Below are 23,284 nucleotides of genomic sequence, written 5' to 3'. Positions count from 1 at the left end.
ACAGGTGCACAACTTATCATCGAGGGATATAACAATGTTTTTCACATAGCGCACCAAGTGTTAAGATATGTGTGCTAATGGTATCAAGATGCAACATCAAGGATCGTCAGGAGATGTAAAAGGAGATCTTAGTGCACCCATCTAGATTTAAATATCATCCCTAGCTTGTATTTTAAAAGTATGATTCTAATGTTTAATTAAAAAGGGTTAGTCTCTCTAGACTAAGACTTTGAAACATTCACTTTTCATTACCAAGAAGGGAGGAAAGATTTAATTCCCAAGAATCAGTTTTGTAACTGAAAGGCTACGGGATCAATCAAGCTAAATATGCTAGCAAAAGCAAGAGAGGGGGTTCTTTTTGAGGAAGTCAGAAGGCTGTTGAAGAAGGGGGATTTTTTGATTGTAATAGGGGATAGGGGAATTGATTTTATTTTCTGTAGTTCATTTGTAATCACAGAGATAGAGAAACCTTTTGGTTTTTCTTGTTATGTGTTCAGAATGAATAGAAATTTATATTTATCTAATCCTATGGTCTGAATATCCAGTTCTTGGATTGAAGTCAATCATGCAGTTACTTCTTTTATATTTTGAATGCAGTCCTATGGTCATCCATAATTGCAAAATAAAACGATCTTTTTCTCTATTTTCTCTATGACTAAAGGGGATTGAATAAATGGTCTTATGGCTATTAGTTGTTCCTTCTCTCTTTATTCTAGTTTTAATCATCATAGTTGCCTTCGTCCCATGGTGATGAGCGAATGTTACAAAACCTTCATGTCTTTAGGTAAAAGACATAACTAGCCATTTAATTCATTGTAAATTTTTTTTAAAGGGAGTTGCACCTCTCAATTCAAAGGAGAGTTGTCAATCCATGATAACTTGTCCAACTCTTAGTACGTTTTGTTTTTCTTTTCAAGCATATTGAGTCATTATTTACGTTTCTTTCCAAAGGACAAATCTGTTCACTAAAACTCTTTATACTCAATTATCAAGAAAAAAAAAACACATGAATCAAAGATAACAAATGCAAACCATAGTCAAGGCTTCCAACTTGCACAAGTCACAATTGTACTCAATCAAAGTTCAGCTTCAATTGTTTCTTTGTATTCACTTTTCTTTCAAAATAATACTACAAAGTCAAAGTTATGCTTGCACAATTTCTCCAGAGCTCTTTTACATACAATAAAAGATGATTTTTACAATGAGGGGGCACTCCTTTATATAGGCAAAGGAGTTGAGAAAAAGGAGGAAAAAGTGGGAGCAACTCAACCAACTTTGACCCGGTCTAACTAACAAGAGAAATTATTGGATTACATGTCTTAAGGACATGCAAATCGTATTACATGTCTTAAGGACATGCAAGTCGTATTACATGTAATTACACAATTTCATGCAATACATCCTTTTGAATCTACAAACATGAAAAAGAGAATAAAGAAGATGGAAGAGAAGTGAAACAATCCTAAGGATTGTTCTTAGGTGCCTAAAATTTGATGATGACATGACGCACTGTAGGAAGATCTGAGATTTCCATTGTCTTTGATATAGTTTCTATTCTGACTGCGTCAGTATATGCTGATTTTACAACTTTACGATTTTCTACAAGAGAACCATGTAGGTGCTTTGCTAAAGATTTGTACAAAGCAAACTTATTCATTGTGCAAGAACCAAAATCTTCAGAATCTAGATCAACATTAACTCTGATTGTATATTCTGAATTCGCCTTGTCTATTGCAATCAATTTATCATGCTTAGTAAGAACTTGACATTCCATTTGTTCTAGGTTGCACATTACCTCAGTTTCAATTGACTGATAATCTTCTAAGGCTCTCTGCAACTTTGTTACAAGTTTCCTCAACATCTCTTCCTTGCAACCCATAAGTTTGTGACACTTGTAGAACATTTCGCAAGATGGGACAACATCACACGCAACTAGGTCGTCCAAATCAGAATTGGCAATTCATCCTAATCACAGAATTTCCTTCAAGATGTTAGCTTCCTGATTCAAAGCTGCAATCAAATCATGCAACATCTCTTCAATACTTTTGATACGTTCAAGGGTTTAGACCGTATATGTGATGGCTTGAACTCCTTCAGAGACAACTTCTCCAAACCAAGTTTTTGTTGCTTCCATGATCCACTTCTCTCGAGATGTCTAAGATGTAGTGACTGCATGTTGCGAAGACTGTTGTTGAATAACCTCATTTAGGCAAGCGACCTCTTGCTTGAGCTGATTCTTCTTCTCCCACAACTTGTGATTGCTCTTTGATACATTGGCAAGTGAGTCATGAGCATCTTGTAGACAACCCAACCATGATTGTTTACCAAGTTCAATTTTGGTGAACTTGTAATTTGAACATTTAAGTTCTTCAGCCGATCTGTCCACCAGTGGTTCAACAACCTCTGCAAACTTAGTCTTATCAGAATCAACTATGATCCTTGAAACAATCTTATCTTTGAAATATTTAGACTTGGTTTTCTTAATAGGAATATTATCTGGGGGCAACGCAACCCACCTTCTCTTCATAGTGATCTTGCCCAACCAAGTAGGCAAACTAAAACCTTCATTTGCTGAATTAGGGATAGTAGCAACCATTGACATGCTTCAGTTTGTATTGCTATACCAAGAGGTGCTTGATGAGAAGATTTTGTCATGAATGCTTCAAAACTAGTTATTGAGGTATCAGGTTGGGAAACTTGACCTTCCTTGAATGTTGGGAAATCTTCAAACATATTCCCCAAATTCTCACACTGCTTAGCTGTGAGAATAGGTGGAGCTATGGAGCTATTGAAGAGGTAGAACGTGCCAATGTGTTCATCTTTGAGGTAGGGATGGTAGATGTGAAAACAATGGAGAATGAATCCACATCATCATCTACGGAAGCTAGAAAAGGTGTTTCTTGAATTGATGGTCTTGGCTGATTTATTGGTCGTGAAGGAGATATGATCATAAGCTCTCCTTCCTCTTCATCCTCCTCATCAGGTTGTTCTCCAGATTCCTTCTCATTAGGTTCTTGAGCTTGCGCAGGTTCTTGTGAGGGATCTGAAGAAGATTTAGATCCCTTTCCACCTTTCAATTTAAACTTAAGGGATTTAGCCGGAACGAAAGAAGATGCACCATCTTTGCTTGAAATTTCTAATTGAAATTTTCTTCCACGTGATACAAAACTACCACTGACTACCCCGAGCTTAGGGTTCACCCTTTTCAGGCCTTTGACTTTTAACCATTTAGTGGTATTTACCAAGATAAACTAAAATTTATCAAAAATGGATATGGCTTCTTTCTGCTACCACGGCATAGGGAAAGGACATTGCTTGTCAAAACCAACACAATAGTATTCTCGATCAAGAACATTGCCATCATCTTCAATTTGGAGATTGGATGGAATTTTAAGCATGTTAAGATCTATGATTTGCTACAAAGTGAGTTTGCAGTAGTCCATCCTCATGATGTCCAACTCCATGCTCAGGTCAATCCATATGTCCTCTATGCGATGGACATGGGTGAATGCTTTTTTGATCATTGAGTGCATTCCTCGATAATCAAAATCATATCTAGCCTTGAACCTCTTTAAGTGATAAGCTGAAGTTCTGCCTCCATGTTCTTCGCCTTGTAGACTGAATTGGTCGTATATTGACCAACTACCAAAGGTTTTGCGGAGGTGATATCAAAACCTAGCCTATGTAGAGAGTTCTAATAAGACTGTACTTCCATGAGCTATCTAGCCAACTCCATCTGAATGATTCTATCAGTAGCATGCCTAGGTAAGGTATATGGTTCTCCTTTGAAGTAGCCAACTCTCGAATAAGTGAGAGTTGGAAACTGTAGAAAGATAGCACCAAATTGATTAACCCTATTCCAAGCTTGATCTGACACTCGCTTGATTACCAACTCTTTATCAAACAAACATTGGAAATATCCAAAAAATGCATCTTAAACTCTCCTATAATGATATTGTTGTTTGTCAAGGTGATTATATCATAGTAATCCTAGGTAGCAACTTGTAACTGATCCCCTTTGGTGGAAAGACCCAAGAAAGATCCCATAGATGCAGCTATGTAGACCAAGTAGAGTTAATGTAAAATGGCGTTGAGGTTTCCACATTAAGCAATTGCTCACAAATAGTGGTACTGATAAGCTCACGCAGAAGATAGATTCTTCATTGTCGTAGATTTGAAAGATGAATTTGTACATCCATGGCTGAAAAATCATTGGAATCCTTGAGATCACATAGTTGGCTAAGGAGAGTAATCAATTCTTTGCATTCTGGTTTAAAACTAGATCTGTGAAGGGTTTTAGGCCATCTTGAAAAATTATTTCTTTTGGAATCTAGCCAGTAGGAGTTTATATTTTTTTTTATAAGTTGCCTTATTATCATCTCATATCTCCTGTGACATTTCTTTTGTCAAATCCACACATTCTGCACTCTAATGTACCTTGAAGATTTGTTCGATAACCTCAGGATCAAGTCTAATAATGACCTTCCCATCCTCATTTTTTATTGTCTTGGTCTTTGGGCTGAAATGCTTTGTACATCCCGAAACAAATTCTGGTTCCAGGGCAGCCATAGGAAAAGTAGACACCAAGTGAATATTGCTCCCTGATACGTCTCATCTCTCGATTTGAAGGAGCTTCAACCCTTTGCAAGAAATCAGCCATGTCAACATGCTATATCTCTGTGTCAGAAACATTATCAAGAGGTGATGAAACTTGAGATGCAGTCGCATGAGATAACTCTTTGTCATATTGGTACTTCATCTTTCCTTTGGATTTTGAAGATGAGGGTATATCTTGTGCTGCAATATGAAAATTCCAAAAAGTGAACACATCGTTAGAGGATATTGACTCATAAAGACATCAATTCTGGATCAACAACAAAGGATCTATGAAGGGCAAAATGCTCTGAGTATGGATCAAATACTCAAAGATCGTGTGCAATAATCTTTGAATGATATATGCAAAGGCTGAAACATGATTTAGGGAGATGGAAACATGAGGGTGAAGGATGAGTATTCATATAAATGCTTTGAGGAATGAAAGTTAGACGCATGGGAATGCGTGCAAATGTTAACTTTTGACATCAAAAATATGACTTTTAGTCAAATTCAAGTTCTTTGGATGCCATTACACAAATTTATTTACATGTAATCATGACTTGATGCAATCATGCAATGAGGTTCGAAGAATGAGATTATGTGTAAATGCACATGAAGGATGAGATTACATTTAAATGAGGATGGAGAGTGAGAATACATGTAAATGTGGATGGAGGATAGAATTACATGTAATTACTCTTGGAATGTAATTGTATATGAAAGGAATGCATGCAATGTGCCTTGGCATGTAATGGTGGATGTGGAATGAAATGGCACACTTGCATGAAAAGGTGAAAACTCGAGTGAACTGAAATGTACTTAAGTTCTTGGGAAAGAACTAGTAACTTCTTCCAAAAGAAGAAAAACGGGAAAGCAAGCAAACAAACAACAAAAACAAGCACAAAGAAAACAAATACCTTTGGTCTTAGACTCAAACATGTCAACAAGCAAGTTGCTTTCAAGTGTAAATTTGAATTTGGAGTTTGGGGAAAATCCAAATATGTGAAAATGAAAGTTCTCATCATATTTAAAGACAAAAACACTTTATATGACACATCTTTGAACAAGTGTGCAACATCAAGCTAAAATATGCAACAAAATAGCAAGATACAAATGAATTAATAAGCAAGATTGAAAATGTCCACTTACTTGGAGATCAAAGAGTCAAAATAACAAGATTTATAGACTTGAAGACCAATTCTCCCTCAAATCCGAATTTACAAACAACTATTTGACTTCCTCCACACTTGCAAGTATTGGATGATTAATGAGCATTCAATGGTTGGATTTGGCATGAGAATGCCAAGACGTGGTCTTTCTCCCTCAATACATGAGACAGTTTTACCAAAAACCAAGTGTTGGGACGTTTTTTTGCAAAAAAGCATGAACTTTGAATGTTATAGAATAAGGCATTTTTGCTATGGGAATTCGAAAACGTGTTCATAGATGGCATACATAGAGATTAAAACCATAAAATGACCCCTTCTTGATAAAAACGTGCTTCAAAACTCAAGATCTAGGCCTTTTTGAAAAAAAAAACGTGATCCATAGAGGGTATTAAACAAGGCATTTTTTGTATGAAAATCAATGCCTAGGGCATGAATAGGCAAGAAGATGCAAAACCAACTTCCTTGGGGATTTCAAGCCAAAACTTGGACAGAGCTAGGCATTTTTTGGTGGAAAATGTGTGTTCTTGGAGAGGGAAAATTAAGTTTTTTGCCCTTGAATCTTCAAATTCAGGTTCTATCTTTGCCAATGCATGAAAGAGATGCAAAATGCACTCTAGGAGATAGTTTGCATATTTTGAATAAGATGGATTGGGCTTTTTACACAAAACGCACTCTCATGGGGAGTTTGCATGTTTTAAGAACATGGGAATTGGTCGAAACACACTCTTAGAGTGTCCTTGCACATTTTAAATACATGCTTTTGTGCTCCTTATGCAAAACACACTCTAAGAGTGCATTTGCATGTTGTTAAAAAGCATGTATTTGCCCTCAAGATGCAAAACGGATTCTAGGAGGAGCAATGCATATTTTAAGAACTTGTTAAAATAAGCCTTTTAGTGCAAAACGCATCATCTGGAGGTCATTGCATATTTTAAAAAGATTCAAATATGCAAGTCTCACTCTTGAAGGCCCATTGCATATTTTAAGTTACATGCCTTTAGTTCAAAAACGTGGTCTTTAGAGACATTTGCATATTTACATGCAAATGGGTTGAAAATTTGAAAGACATGTTTTACACAACTTAAGTGATCAGTTAAGCACATGTTTAATTAAGTGATCACTTAATTGGGTCAAAAATAACATTTGCATAATAGAATTAACACATTATAAGCAAATACTATTTTAAAAAGTAATATTTAACTTATATATTTTAAAGTTACTCAAAAATAAATCAAACTATATATAGTTAATATAGTCACTTAAATGGAAAATAAAAAATGAACTCAACTTAAAAGTATAACATAAAGTGCTCTACATTTGCTTTGAAGTGAAAAATTTAAATGTTAAAAAACATGACATAAAGTAAATTTATGTTACATTTTAAAAAAAGTGAATGTCAACATTAAAATATAACATGATATTTTAAATCAAGCAATTGCATTTGGAGAGTCCACCTTTGGGCACTAAAATGGTCATATATTTTGATTACTAACTCCAATTAAGCCCTAAGAGAGACCAAATTGAAGGGAAAACCGAAAGCAATGATTTGAGCAAAACCAAAAGCTAACAAAAACACACTCAAAAACGAGAAAAAGGTTGTTGAAGGCTTCAAAAATCAAGCATAGGCTAAACCAAAAGAAAATCTAAAAGGACTTGACGAAAGCCTTTAGTAAAAAGATTCATTATATCAATTGCGGTCGCTTGATTGATCAATGTTATCCAATTAAATAATGAACTAACTCGGAGAAAAACAAAACTAAGTTGAAGAAGTTTCATACTCTTACCTACATTTTGTGGTGATAAAATGCAAGACAACAAAATAAAACTGATATTCTAATATTGTTGTTTTTTTCTCTATATTATAGTTGTTTATGCTCTCCTATTAATCTCAAACTAGTTGTATTGGTACATAGTCTCTACTAAGATCACTTCCACATTTGGCATGAAAACACTTCCATATCTGGCAAGTGAACTTGGCATATAAAATTCAAGAAGCAATGTGGGAATAGGATGAAAGTTAGGGAGAACACAAAGATGTGCATGGAGTTTGCAAGTCCGTTGGGAACGTGCAAAGGAAAGATACGAAAGTATGTAGATTTGGGACAAAGAAGGAAGTAAATAATTTTTTGAAGGGAAAGTTAACAAGAGATAAAGGGACAAAAGTGAGAGAGGAAGAGGAAAGCGTAAGAAATTAGTGACTTTCAACCCATTTTCCTTTGTTTTTCTTGTAGGGTATTGGGTGTTAAGGGAAAATAAGTAATATAATTAATTTAAGTTGTCAAAAAGGTTAATATTTTCATTGATAGCGTACATTTAATTATTTAAATAAGTGTTTTAAGTGTGCAAAAAAAATATTGCTAGGCTCAAGGTGTTGAATGGTGGTCATAAGGACACTTTATTTCATCTTGTCAAAGAAAAACAATTTAATGAAAAAGAAACAAAAAGATAAAAATGCTTTTTAAAATTAAAAAATAATATTAAAAAAAAATCTTTTCTAAAAAAATACAATAAGGAAAAAATAACTTTTCCAAAAATAGCCAAAAAGGTTATAAAAGGAGGCTGGCTCTTGAAAAGAAGGGTAATTTTTTAATTTTCATTGTTGCTCTATGACTTAATTTTGTTCTTCTATTTAATAAAGGATGAAAACCCTTCTACTAGATCAAGTTCAAGCGATGTAAGAAGCAAGACTCAATCTTGGCACAGACTCAGCAAGGCAGACATGACTTGGGACTTGACACAAAAGTAGTAGGACTCGACAAAATACCAATTTCTAGTGAGTCTCACCTAGGAGTTCCTAGAGAGTCTCAAGCCTTTGGGATTTGACTAGGGCCATACAACTTAGGAATTTGCTAGGCCTTGGACAATCCTAGAGCTATGCTTGAAAGTTTTAGATTGAATTTTAGGGTCATTAGGTGTTTGGTTATGGTTTGTGGATTTTGGGTTCATAGAGATTTTTGGGGTTTTGAGTGGATTTAATGTTTGATGTGAATTATATTATCCAAAATATAGAAAATAATAGTCTGGTGTGGGAGTTTGATATCTTGTGTATTGATGAGTGTTTTGTGACAATCCACACCACAAAGTAAAAAATGAGAGGGAACTTTATTCTCTTCTAACAAAATCTTCAATGTGCTAAACTATGGGATCACAAAGTAGACCCCAAGGTTTCTGATGCTGGGATTTGACTTTTGTGATAGACTCAATTTGGCTTGATGTAACATTGGTACCCAAGGGGACTTACATAATTGTTCTAGGATGTCAGCCTAATTCAACTTTCTTGACACTTTTTAATTCAAATGATATTTGAGTCCATGGACTTACTTCTCTAGAATTATTTAAAAATAAAATGTACAAGAATTGGTTTTAGGAAGATAATTCTATCTCCAAACAATCTTATGGACTTATCCTAAAAATTCAAGAGACCAACATTGCAAAGGTGAAATTTGTTGATGTTATAGTGTTGGGAGCCATCTTTATGGTCTATACATGGATGTATGGACCTCAAGGAGATCATTTAAATCGTGCAAAAAGAGTAAACACATGAAAACAACAAGAAAATGGAGAGAACAATGCCCAACCCACTTTCATTCAATAGGAAACCAAATTACATCCAGTTGGCAACACACTTTCCAACATGCTAGGCTAAACGGGCCTAATTGCTTAGTAAACTTTGGAGATTGAAATTCAATCCGATCGTTCTACCTTAACTACCATCTTGTTGCTCTAGAGATCCATTACAATGGATAAATAGGCTTTGCATCATATAGGTCGACCTTAAGACCAATTGCATTCCCCAATGGTAGGAAATGTATTGCAATAGATTGGCCTGGTCCCAAATCATAACGAAATCATTACATAAACCACATGAGAAATTACACTTTGAGATTAGGTCCTTACATGATCCAAGATCATATAGATATGCACCATCAATTGTCGGAAGCCATAGATTTCTATTGTAATTCCGAATTCCACTAATAGGTCCATGAACTTATAAGAACACAATACCCGAGAAAGAATCCAACATAACTCACAAACCATAGAACCAAATGAGCTACGATCATAGAGACATGATTACAACTAGGTTCTAAGCACAATCCAGTTATTGTAAAAGCTAACTTGAAGATATGCTAAATCACTCGATTGATTTTTCAGGTTGTACAAACTAGCAAATTGGTAACATAAATGTTTTTGGTTGATTCAAGATTGCTCTAAAACCAAGATGTTCCTAGATTGGACACCCTCCATTATTAAGAAAGTGAGTCTCACTTTGATGCTTGAGAAGAATCAAAATCATCCAACTCAGCTTGAGAAATCCATGATGAATCCTCAAGTCATTTGTCCTTCCACTTGACTAAGTATTATTTATACTCCTTATCTCTTATCCTTCCAACTCTACTAACCAAGATCCTCTCTATTCCTTCCAATTGTTTCTTAGGATACCACTCTTGACATCTGAACCATCCTCTGGAATCAAATCAATATCATGATACTCATTCAAATCTGCAATGTTGAATATAGGTGAAATATCCATATTTTTAGGTAAGTCTACCTCATAAGTATTCCCTAAATCAAATTTCCTCAAGATCCTATAAGGTTCAAGCTTCCTCATCTTCAATTTTCTATGAGTCCCAACTGGAAATCTTCTCTTCTTCAAATGAATCATAACTTCATCTCCCACTGGGAAATCCTTATATCTTCTAGTTCTATTAACCTTCTCTCCTCTAAATGATGCTTTACCTCCACATGCAATGACTTCATAAGATTTGCAAGTCCCTCTGCTTCATCAATCTTTTTATTCTCCTGACTAATGTCTCTTAATTCAAAAACTCCTTCAGGATTCATGTCAATAACTACTTTAAATGGCATTTTTCTTGTGCTAGAATTAAATCCCAACTACCACATTTATCTCTAACCAAAGCTTTCAACAAATTCTCTAAACTCTTGTTTACAACCTTTGTTTGTCCATCAATTTGTGGATGAAAAGTAGAACTAAAATTTAGATCAGTAGTCAACTTTCAGTGCACTAAAAAATATCCCACAAATTTTCTATTCTTGACTGAAACTACACTCCTTGGTAATCCATGTAACCTTATAACCTCCTCAAAGAATAAGTTAGCTAGATGTACTGCATCTGATGTCTTCTTATAAGGAATAAAATGTGACATTTTAGAAAATCTATCCACCATCACAAATATAGAATCATTACTTCTTTGTGTCTTAGGAAATCCCAAAACAAAGTCCATGCTAATATCCTCCCAAGGTCTACTTGGTACAGGAAAAGGTGTATACAATCCCATATTCTGGCTACTACCCTTAGCCACTTGTCAAATTCTGCAACTTTGAACAAATTTTTTGACATCCTTATAAACTTATGGCTAACAATACCTCACTAAACTCATTGTTTTGTCAATACCAAAGTGTTTTGCAAGTCCTCCACTATGTTTTTCCTTAATCAAATTATCTCTCCTTGATCATTTAGGTATGCATTACTGAACTCCTCTAAATACCATATTAGCCTAAATAAATTAATCCAACCACTTACTTCAGGTCAGCTATAACAAGTTCCTTACAAGCCTTCCATTGTTCTGCAAAATCAGGATTTGTCTCATACAATGTATTCAATTCACCAAATCCAACACTTCTATTCTCATCTTTGTCAGAAAATTTCTTCTCCTACTCAATGCTTTAACTACCTTATTTGATTGTCCACTTCTATGTTTTAAGACAAATGAATAACTTTCTAAGAACTCAACTCATCTCATATCTTTCTGGTTCAATTTACCTTGTGTACTCAAATACTACAATGCTTTATGATCAGTATACAAAAACAAACTCCTTAGGTAACAAGTAATGTCTCCACTTCTTCAAAGTGTGAACTGTGCTATAGAACTCTAGATCAAAAACTGAATATTTCTTCTTGGCATCATTCAACTCCTCATTGTGAAAAGCAACAGGTCCACCTTCTTGACTTAGTATTGCTCCAATTGCATTTCCACTTGCATCACAACCCACTTGAAATACTTTGTTGAAGTCAGGAATTGCCAACACTAGTTGATGCGAAACTTTGTGCTTCAACTACTCAAAACTCCTATTTTCTCCGTGTGTCCATTTGAAATCTTTTTGATCACCTCTCATAGTCTCTGAAATAGGATTACAAACTAACTAAACTAAAATCCTTGATAAACTTATGTTAAAATGAGCCAATCCATGAAACGATCTAACTTCTCCAACCCTCATGTGTAGATCATTCAATAATTGCTTTAACCTTCTTAGGATCCATCTTCAAACCTTCAGCTGAAATTACAAATCCAGGATACACTATTTCTTCCTTCTTAAAATAACACTTTTTGATGTTGATTAACAATTTTCTTCCTTTATTCTCTACAATACTTGTCTCAGATGCAAAAAATTCTCTTCTTTACTCTTACTAGAAATCAGAATATCATTCAAGTACACAATCACAAATTTTCTTAAGGATTTATTCAATACTTTATTTGTCAACCTCATGAAAGTACTAGGTGCATAGGTGAACCGAAATGTGTAACTAACCATTTATATAAACCTTCATTAGTCTCACTTGCAGTCTTCCATCCATCACCTTCTCTGATCTTAGTAAAATGCTTTGCTCCACTCAACAATTCATAATGCCATCCATCCTCGGCAAAGGAAATCTATACCTTACTATGATTTTTTAATAGCTCTAGAGTCGATACAAATTCAACATTCTTCACTCTTTTTTAGTTTCCAATTCAGATTGCTTATTGATTTTTCTGATTTTGATTCCTTTGCTGAAAAATATTCTATTTGTTTTGCCTTTCCATTGACACTACATTTATGAGATGGATCCCATGGCTTCTTCCATTAAAATCCTAAGCTATTCTTTCTGTGCACATCCTACTGCGCATTATCCAATCTATTTGATTCATTCCTTAACTAATTTGATTCCCTGTGAAAAATATTTTCTGTCTGTATCTTTTTTTTGTGGGAATCCCTGAAATGAAATTCACTTCTAGAGGCAAAGGTCTCAATGTCCCTAGCCTTCTTAATGGCTTCCTATAATATAGGTGGATTGAGTGCCTTAATTCAACCTCTTAAAAGGATCTGAAATACCATCCATAGAAAAGAACAATTAGCCTTCTCTCTGAAATATCAGTAACCAGCACCAAAATCCTATGAAGTTCAGCAGCATAATAATTAACTGATCCCCATTATTCAGATCAGCCAACTCCATTGTAATAACCTAATTGCTGAATAAAGGCCAAAGAGTACTAAATTGTAGAACAAGTCACAGAAAACAAAGACATAAGAGCAACAATTTTGGTCAGGAGACCATTATATTAAGCTACTTTATATTATCAATATAACAACCAATTGATTAGAGGCAACTATCTCTATGAAGTAAATTGAGCATTTGAATCCCTTGGTCAAAATTAATCTAGTTATTGAATCGCTTGGTTATAATTCATGTTTCAGAGAGTGATCAGATTATAAGGGACTAGTGTTTATATTCCTTGTACCAATTGTAAACTAAAGTATAAGACTCATCGGATCTCCTCTAATCTATCACAGACCCTCTTCCAAATTGGAATCTAATTAGAATCCCAAACAGATTTCACTTAGAACAATATTTAGAGATTTGTATTAGATATTACGGTTTATTAGAATACTTCACATCTATATAGGCTCCTAACAAGCACTTTGCTAAAATAAATTGAAGTTATTTTTGGATTATTCAATGCATTGAGGGAATTGTATGCATTGTTCTCTTAATTATGCGATTCCAATCAAAGCTTTGAACTACAACCGAATTGAATTCTTAAGCAATTGAATGACAAGGAAATCCCTTAGGAGGAAACCCCAAATGAACCAACAAACATTATTACCATACATTTGAGACGGAGATTGAACTTAGGCATCAGGGCATTAATGGAAGGTTATAGACCAAAATTATTAGATTCAAAATACCTATGCAAGCTATTCCATTGGAGAAACATGAAATATTTCTATTTATGTCTTAAATCCTGATGAATCATCCTACAAATCATGAAAATTCCCAGTTTAGGAGATTACATCTGCGAAGTGCATCTCTAGATCCCCCTTACCAAATCTATCAATTAGTCTCTTTGTGAACTCAGAATAGAAGTGATTTGATCATGACCCATAGTGATCATCTCATGATGCCACCACTCATGAGCAATACCATTCAGGCATGCAGCAATAATCTGATAGCTTCATCTTTAAGTATGTGATTAAGCTGGAAATGAGTGTCTACATTTTGCACCCCTATTTGCTTCTCTGCTACCAAGATACAACTAAACCTATTTCTATGGGTATTGTAGTGATGTGTGAAGGGCTGATGCTGTAACCCTGACATGTCACTGATGTATCATACTGGAACCCTTTAGGATAGTAAGATACAGCACTCTGATACCATTGAAATATGCACCCTATTTTGTATTTGCTATGGCTTTTCTGTTTGAAGTGTTTAAGAGGAGTAGACGGAAATGCAGAGTAAGCTATTGCAATACTCTTATTTGAAGCAAATAAGTTAACAAATAACTCTTAAAAATATGATATTCAGAAATTACTGAGAACATAAATTCTTCAGCTTTATTTTCAGAACTACAAATACAATATTATAATGCTTTTCAAAGGCATTGCTAACATACCCACAAAATCAAGTGTTTGAAATATCGCATTTGAATTAACATTAGATCTTTTATTAAGACTTGACCTAAAGTATATTGAGTTTTGGATAAACATATTAAATACCCAGTTCTCCCTTCCAAGGACATGGTCATCCAGGAAATGACTCCAGAAGATCAAGGGTCTTGGATTTCTCTATGGTGAACTCCAGTTTTTTATTATATATTCAGGTCCGGTGTAATGCTTATCCGAATTATTTTAATGAAAAGAGGAATAATACAAGATAATGCAATGAATGCCATTTTAACTCTTCTACTCAGATTAAACAGGCAATCCATTAATAGTTAAAAGTGAAGCTAGAGAGCTTGCAAAGATCTCAACTTTGACTTGCTGTTTACTGTAATGTTCTTGATTTTTAGAGAGGTTGGCTAATTGTGTTTTTAAATAAATTATAAATACAATTAATGTTAAATGATTCATTTACGGGGTCGACATTGGTGAGCATTAATTAATAATGTTCTCAACTGTTTAACCTGACCTGATTTTAAAAATCTTTATTGGGTTTGGTTTCTAATCTTGGCCGACCTAAACAGCAATCTATATATAATTGGGTGGCAGACGTGAAGAGATCATAGAAGAGTATCATCCTTTGCATTGAATGAATGTTGGAGAGATCTTAATGAAAACCTGAGAGACATCATCATTGGTGGGACGAAAGCCCTGCAATTAGTTTTGCTCAGAATAATTTTTCTGAGATGAGTATTGAGCAGGGTGGATTCATTAAGCAGTGATCATACCCATCGCAGAGCAGTGAGGAGTGAATACCAGCTGCAAAAGTTGATACCATTACCTGTGCAGCATTGTCAATTCTCCATTGTTGTTGTCTTTGACACAGCAAAGCAGATCAATTAGGGCAATTAGGCCTGGGACGGAGATCATAACAGTGACCTATAATTGGGTGTGCTATAGGATAAAGAGGCTGTAAGCATGTTTATTATTGAAGATTGCTGGTAAGTTGCCAGTGTGAACCCACAATCACCTAAGGTGCATTCTTGGCAGCTTCTGAAGATGTGTATGACTAATTTGTAAAAACTTGCGCTTACTGTTTAATATTAGTTTATGTTTCAATTTATCATTGTTGTTTTGAACTGTGGTCTAAGCTCATGCCTATTAACTGTAAAAAAGTATAAATTCTCAAATGAAATAATTGTTGAGGTCACTGTTGTTTAGCATATACTGTTCAAATTTGCAGAATACTGTGTTGGTATATTTCAGTGGTATAGGAGCCAGGAATCTTGCCAGCCTGTGGATCAATCTGGACATCCAGATATTGATTCATCCATAAGAGTGACAGGGGATCATAAGTAACTGAGGAGAGGAGGCAAATAATCTAGATGTTATTAGCAGAGTAAACAGAGAGGTAGATAATTCAATCCTTAAGGGTAGAAATAATTCAGATCTTGAGGAAATGAATTATGAATTGAATGCCTCGACCAAGTTGGAAGAGGGACAAGGGAAGCAATTCAAGTGATTAGAGAGTTTCAGTTAATCTTTCTATGAAGACAGTTGAAGCAAAAATTTTGCAAAAGGAAGTTGAGGAGGAGCCACTATTATCACTTTGCTCAAAGGATGAATTGCTGGGGTGCCCTGCAAAATCAATGCTTTAAGTTAAGCAGTTCTTATCAAATATCCTTTGATGAGTTCTATGAATTTCAGACAAGAAAGAAGCTCAAGACAGGACAGGATTCCTAGAATGAGCAAGAAAAGTCAAAACACAATCCAATCAGTGATGAAACCTTGGCTGGGAAAGCCTTGCTTAGTGAACATGAAGAGGTCAAGATGGAAATTAATGTCTCAAACCATGAAGATCCACTGATCTGTCAACAAGTATTAGGTTGCAGCAGGAAATCAATTTTCAGGGTTAATACATGAAGGAAGATGTCTTAGTGGGTTTTAAATGCTGAGATTACCAGCCATAAGGATGATTGTATTGCAATTCTCCCCACAAGCATTTTGCTCTAAGGGAGGCAAGTGCTCTCAACATTTCATCCATCCATTGAGCGAGGAAAAAAAGTAATTTGAAAAAACATAAAGATTATGTCTTGTCATCATGAAAATGCCCTTATATATGGAATGTGGATGGTGGCATAAATTGTTTTATCCATAGTTGTCCATAGATTCCGATTTGGGATCTAGGAGATTAATTTTCTTTGAGGTATATCCAGAGGCACTTTAAGATTTATCAGAAAGGAGTTTCATGTGAGCAATGCACAGAATATAGTTGTGTTGGTAGGGGTGTTCATATTGTAGACTGTGAGTGTGATAGGATCATTGATGAAATTTGGATGAGAGAAGTTTTAATCAGAGTAGCACAGCTGAGTGATGGAGCAGCATCTGAGATTGCCATGTGACCCTGGCATTCAGTTTGGGTGTGCATTGGTTAAGGGAAAGCAATCTATGGGATGGGAGGAATGTAATGTTCCCACTTTTTAGAAAGGTTGGCTACTTATGTTTTTCTATAAAAAAATTAATATTAAATAAAATTATTAAACGATTCATGTAAGGGATCAACATTGGTGAACATTAAAACAATGTTTAAATGGTTCAAGCCGACTTGATATGGGATTTGTTATTGATTAGGTCTGTTACTCTTTGCTGACCTAAAGAACAATCCATATATAATTGGGTGGCAGACGTGAAGAGATTATCGAAAAGTATATTATCTTTTGCATAAAACAAATGCTTGAGAGATTTCAGACAAAAAATGTGAGAGACCTCATCGTTGGTGGAGCGAAATCCCTGCCATAGTTTTGCTCAGTATAATCTTATTACTACTGCTAGTACTACTGTGCAACACCAGTATCATTATTCATTGCTTTTAGCTGATCGTTCTGAGATGAGTATTGATCAGGGTAGACTCATTAAGCACTGATCATCTCCATCACACGGCAATCAGGAGGGAACACCAGGAGAAGGGGTCAACGCCATTACCTTTGTAGCATTGTCAATTCTCCTTTCTTGCTGTCTTTGACACAGCAAAGCAGATCAATTAGGGTGATTAAGCCTAGGATGGAGATCACAGCAGCGACCTATAATTGGTTATGATATAGGAGACAGGCAGTAATCATTTTTCTTATTGAAGATTACTGAAAATTTGCCAGTGTGAACCTGCAATCACCTAAGGTGCATGCATGGCAGGTCCTGAAGATGTGAATGAGTAGTTTGTAAAAAATTGCTTTCTGTTTGATGTTAGTTTCTATTTGAATCTATCATTGGTATTTTGAATTGCAGTCTAAGCTAATGTCTATGACCTGTGAAACAAATTATAAACTCTGAAATGAAATATCTTTGAGGTTGCTGTTGTTTAGCATAATACTGTTCAGATATGCAGAATACTGTGCTGATATATTTCATTTACATAGGTCTTAGCAGTAGCATTTGGTCCAGATTCAACGAGTTTTGGGATTTCATCTGAGCCTTGACCCGCCAAGCTACATCCTTTTTTAGTTTCTACTTACTAAATTGCATGCATCTTAAAGACAGTCATAAATAATCACAAAAATCTCCAAAAAAATCGTGATTAATTGCAATTAATTCCTAAATCGGGGTCGCTCCCGAATTTTCCCCCCCAAAATCCCCAGAAATCATTCAACACTGTCAATGATTTTTAGGCCAAAAATTTGCATTTAATCATGATAAAATCACGTTTAATCAAAACGAAATCACGTTAATCGTTTGAAGATGTGCAAAAATTTTCTGTCAGGAAAACTTAAACGACGCCAAATGAAAGTCTTCTTCTTTTTTTAGTTAATGCCGTTGCGCGACCTCTGAGTGACATATCTTCAGTTGTCTTGGAGTCTATTATAGACAAGGATTAAATCATTTGTTTTCCATGGGAGCTGTTGTTTACCGAGGATTAAATCATTTGTTTGTCGTGGGAGCCATAGAGGAATGAAATCGTTTGTTTGCTGTTTATGTAAGAGTCCAGTTGCTTTCAGCTTCTTGTTTGTGTTTGTGGTGAGAGAAAAGTCCTCCATCAACTCCAGACTCCAATCAAATTTTTGCTAGATTGGGAATTAATTTGTCTCAATAATTTTTTTTTGTTTGAGTTAATCTATAGTATATATTATCTTATAAAATGGCAGTTGTTAGCTATAAATTTTTGTCTTTGTTAATAATATTTTTGTACTTGTTTTTGTTATTATATTTTGTTTTTGTCTCTGAGCGACATATCTTCAGTTGTCTTGGGAGTCTATTGTAGACAAGGATTAAATCATTTGTTTTCCATGGGAGCCGTTGTTTGCCAAGGATTAAATCATTTGTTTGTTGTGGGAGCCATAGAGGGATAAAATTGTTTGTTTGCTGTTTACCTGAGAGTCCAGTTGCTTTCAGCTTCTTGTTTGTGTTTGTGGTGAGAGAAAAATCCAACTCCAAACTCCAATCAAAATTTTGCTAGATTGGGAATTATTTTTTCTCAATAATTATTATTTTTGTTGTAGAGCTAATCTATAGTATATATTAGCTTACAAAATGTCAGTTGTTAGCTATAAATTTTTGTCTCTGTTAATAAAGTTATTGTCTTTGTTTTTTGTTATTTTATTTTATTAATGTTTAGTTTATTATGTAAATACTCATCTATTATGCAGTAAAAACTAATACAGTGAGTTAACAGTTTTGCAAACATCATGTGGAGTCAGTCATGATCATTTATAATTTTACACTTCTACATCAAAAATATGTCAAATATGTTAAATTGTAAGTTTTGTAACTATAGTTAACAAAAAGAAGATAATATCAGTTAGATTAAATCCTTTTGCCTATAGGAGTTATAGAAATGCATTAAGCCTCTGGAAGATAATTGCAGGATAAGAGAGGATTGTTAAGTATCCAACTTAAACTGTCATACTTCTCTTGGAATGGCCCTGAGTTAGCACCCATAACATTCTAGAAAATCTACAAATCTATATTTTAATTTTGCCAAAACTAGAGGTGTTTAATATCCTATTCCATGTTTGACCATTTCTTCAAACCTTATAAGGATGTCCTTTTAGTAAGATCTCAGAAAATGCAATTAGTAAACTTCAGAAATTTGAATTTCCTACTTATAATTTTGTAGATGCGGAAGTCTCTTCTCATCTTTCCTTTAGACCTTGTCTTCTTGGATAAAATTGACTAGTTTATCACTAAGGAGTGCGATTTTTTTCCAATTTAATCAACAGGATCTAGCATTTGCCTACTTTTAAGTTTTTGTAATTTCGCACTTCGTTTATAGGTTGACTTTGTACAAAGTCACAAACTATATTGTAATTGACATTTGTCACTTGTCTCCATCTAGTTATCTTTTTTGCTATTGTGGCATGTTTTGTGCAATGAAATTAGCGATATCTATACAAAATTATAAATGATGTTAATCTATTCTGCATGATCGACTAGTTAAACTGTATATTTTATTTACTCTCAACATATCTATTATGTGGAAATGCCCCTTAATTTAAAAGAAAAAAATTAACTGTTCTACTTCAAGTTTTTACCTTTTTTGCAAATCTAATTTTTTCAAAAAAATCCCACTCTTTTGGTTTGCCGATTTTTTCCCAAAACAATTTCCGCTTCTATGTATTACATATTATGAGGATTAATTTAACCCTTTGGGTATTTTATTCCTGAAGCTTGCGTGGATAGTTCTTATCAAGGACAACACATCAAAGAACTGACTTTTCCACTAGGAAGATTATAAAATCACAGGCACTCAGGAATTCCACTTGCCAACATAATCTGTGAATACATGAATTTCAAGATACAAAACTATAGGATTAAGCCTTCAGGGAAATTTGCACAGACATTGGAATGTCCAGTCAGCGCAATCTAGATTATTAACATGAGCCAACTTAGCTTCATTTGCCAAAACATTTCAGGATGTCATGATTTGCTGATCAGTTACATTACAGATTAGTTAGGAGCTGGTATTACATTTCTACTTAATCAAAAAGGTTACAGAACCACAATCTAATTATAGATTGGTTTACCAATAAATGCAAAACAACTAAGCAGCTTAAGATGCAGAAATTCAACATGGACTTGTTATGCTTTCCAAGAGAATTATACAAGACTTGAGCTGATTATGTCTCATATTGAAGTTGAAGTATTAAAGTCAGTGATTATGATACCCCTTAGACTTATATTTTCTTAAGCTACCCCAATTGACATAGGAAGTCTTAGAGCCAGAATACATTATGAACAAAAACTCAATGTGTCTTATAGTTGTACAAAAGCTTTACAATTCCTGAGACAATATGAAAATTTGCCTGGCCTGTAAGGTCTACTGAAGCTCAGAAACCATAACTAAAGCCTTCAAGCTTCATCTTAAAGTAACTACTAATAACATCTTAACACCCAAATGATTTTAGTGACTCTTGCAAGTGTTTTTAAAATTCCCACCTCGTATTAAGAATACAAGTACTTGTGTTACTAGCCTCCCATTCTGTAGACTTGTTATCAACCAATTTTCAAAATTGCAAAACCTAAGTTCGATAAGGAACTGCATGGGCTTCAGACCTTCTCGTTCATACTCCATATGTACGGTAATATCCTCTCATAGCCTCCTATTGTGATCACATCTGGTTGAAACATTCTATCATAAAATTGTCCTTCACAACGTAAGTCCAATCTCTGAGTGCTTGGGGTTATGGTGATTAGGGTGATATTTTTATATCTTCTCTCCTGTTCTTACCAATCCTTAGATGACATGTAGAATCAGATTCTCCTATGCTATCCAATGTTTGTGGAGAGAATGTGAATTTCTAATACACATGCTCCTGTTTGTAGGTGATGCCAATTTCAGGAGCTCTTCTAAGCAAACTATTATGCTTACCTTCCCATTATGCAGCAGGATTAATATTGCTTTCTTGCTGCCCTGGAGGTAGTTTATTGTTCTGGCATTGGGCCTGAAACAAATTGTTTTTGTTCAATTCCTGCCTATTATAGTTTTTTCTAATTGTATCTAAATACTCAAGACACAGGTGAAAATTGGTTATATGTTTTGTTTCTATGACATTGAAAGCTTAATCTAGGTTAGCAGTGTTCCATATGGAAAACATACTAAATAGAAACTTTTTGCAGGGACTTCAAGTAACGTGATCACTTATTTAGCACGGTGTGTGTTTCTCTTGATTCCTTTCTTATTTCCTTTTTTATACATGCCATTACAGATGCAGAAGGTTGTGAGTTAAATCTAGCATTTGGCTCTTGGACTACTGTGCAGGGGAAATATGGCACTTTCTGTTATTATGACTGCTACTAGCACTGTCTTAGCTGTGGTATCATTTTTTGTATTATCATTTTTGTTACATACATAATTTCTTTTCTTTTCAATTATTATAATAGATTTCTAATTAATCTAATTTTGGGCGATCTTCTGTTGATGGCAGTCTTACTTTTCTGGCTCATGACACTTTGTTTCCAGGTCATGACACCCATGTTAACGGCAAAACTTGCAGGGCAATATGTTGCAGTTGATGCATGTGGCCTGCTTGCCTCAACATTGCAGGTGATTTATATATCAAGTGCTTTGCTTTGCTTTGCTTTTCTGAATTGTTAGATTATAGTGATTAAGTTGCGTTTTGTTTTTCACATCTATAATTGAATAGGTGGTTCTTCTCCCAGTACTAACTGGAGCCATAATGAATCAATACATTCCATCCATATCAAGAAAAATTTCTCCATTTGCTGCCCCTGTTGCAGTTGTTAGTGTCTCATCTCTCTGTGCTAGTGTAGTAGCACAAAACTCCTCTGTTATTCTGTCTTCTGGTGGACAAGTTTTTGTAGCAGTAGGTGCTCTCCATTCAGCTGGATTCTTCTTCGGTTTCGTGCTCTCTAAGATTCTTGGGTTCAACGACTCAACATCAAGAACCACATCCATAGAAGTTGGCATGCAGGCATGTTTATCCAAGCATTCTGATATTTGGTTATATGTATACATGTACATTAAGAGGTCTCTCTGAAATGCTTCCATTTTCCAATCACAATTGTAATGTTCCCCATGTCTGATGCTACAGAATTCTGTTCTAGGGTTGGTCCTTGCAGGCCAGCATTTCAGCAATCCTTTGACAGCAGTGCCAAGTGCTGTTTCCAGTGTCTGCCAACTGTTTTTTGGCAGCGCATTGGCTTGGTGGTGGCGCCTGTCCTCTGACAATGAAGTTCAAGGGTGAGCACTCATATCTGCGATGCAGATATAGTTTGATGCCACGCGGAAAATTATATCCTCGTTTAGTATGTTGTTCTTAAGGAATCTTCGCTTTAAATCTGTCTGTAATCTACATTTTATTCAAGTTTTCTTGGGTACCATGCACTAAAAATCTTCTGAACACCAATAAACATGGACTGCAAAGAACGCAAAATAGTTTTCTGTATTAGATATATTTGTTAATGAAATTCTCCCCTTCACTTCCTATAATAGGAGTAAGGAACCCCTTAATGGTCAATCTTTATTTTCCTATTCTCTTTCAAAAATAGCTAATAACCATCGTATACCAATTGTTATGGATGGCGTTTTTATGTTCTATAGAAGTCCAACAAACTAGTAGAAAATATTTCAGAGCTTTCTTGACAACTCTAACCATATTTTGTCGAAGTTGTTTGTACAAGTTCACTAATATTCAAAAACATCAATTGAGTGAAACAGATTTATTCGATATTTTCTATTTTAGAAGACTGTGGAAGGAGGGATCCACAACTCCCCTGATAATATGTTCTAAAGAAATGGATTTTGTGCTTCAAGCTTGCTAGATAAACTGAAATTGTTATCATGCAAGTCTGTAAGAGTGCAGTTTAAAAGAACAATTCATACATCAATTTTTCAATGACCATGGGTAGAGAAG

At 34.8% G+C, this 23,284-nt stretch overlaps 1 protein-coding gene across 2 annotated transcripts in view; it reads left to right on the top strand.

Moving 5' to 3' along the window:
• Nucleotides 1-22,888, top strand: part of LOC149542525 (putative sodium/metabolite cotransporter BASS1, chloroplastic) — an 84,677-nt gene extending 61,789 nt beyond the window's left edge. The window contains exons 3-8 of one of the 2 annotated variants that reach the window (XM_089797457.1): nt 21,234-21,327; nt 21,528-21,561; nt 21,670-21,724; nt 21,871-21,954; nt 22,055-22,342; nt 22,476-22,888. In XM_089797457.1, coding sequence (XP_089653583.1) covers nt 21,234-21,327; nt 21,528-21,561; nt 21,670-21,724; nt 21,871-21,954; nt 22,055-22,342; nt 22,476-22,514 — 594 coding nt within the window. In that variant the 3' untranslated portion in view covers nt 22,515-22,888. Of the gene's footprint in view, nt 1-21,233; nt 21,328-21,527; nt 21,562-21,669; nt 21,725-21,870; nt 21,955-22,054; nt 22,343-22,462 lie in introns of both variants that reach the window. The other variant, XM_089797456.1, reaches the window with a different exon arrangement.
• The last annotated feature ends 396 nt before the right edge of the window (nt 22,889-23,284 follow it).

This window comes from Cupressus sempervirens, chromosome 8 (assembly GCF_028749045.1).
Source record: "Cupressus sempervirens isolate cs-2001-9-10 chromosome 8, ASM2874904v1, whole genome shotgun sequence".
Taxonomy (NCBI): domain Eukaryota; kingdom Viridiplantae; phylum Streptophyta; class Pinopsida; order Cupressales; family Cupressaceae; genus Cupressus; species Cupressus sempervirens.
Note: the sequence above shows the minus strand (reverse complement) of the source record. Positions and strands in the feature narration are given on the sequence as shown.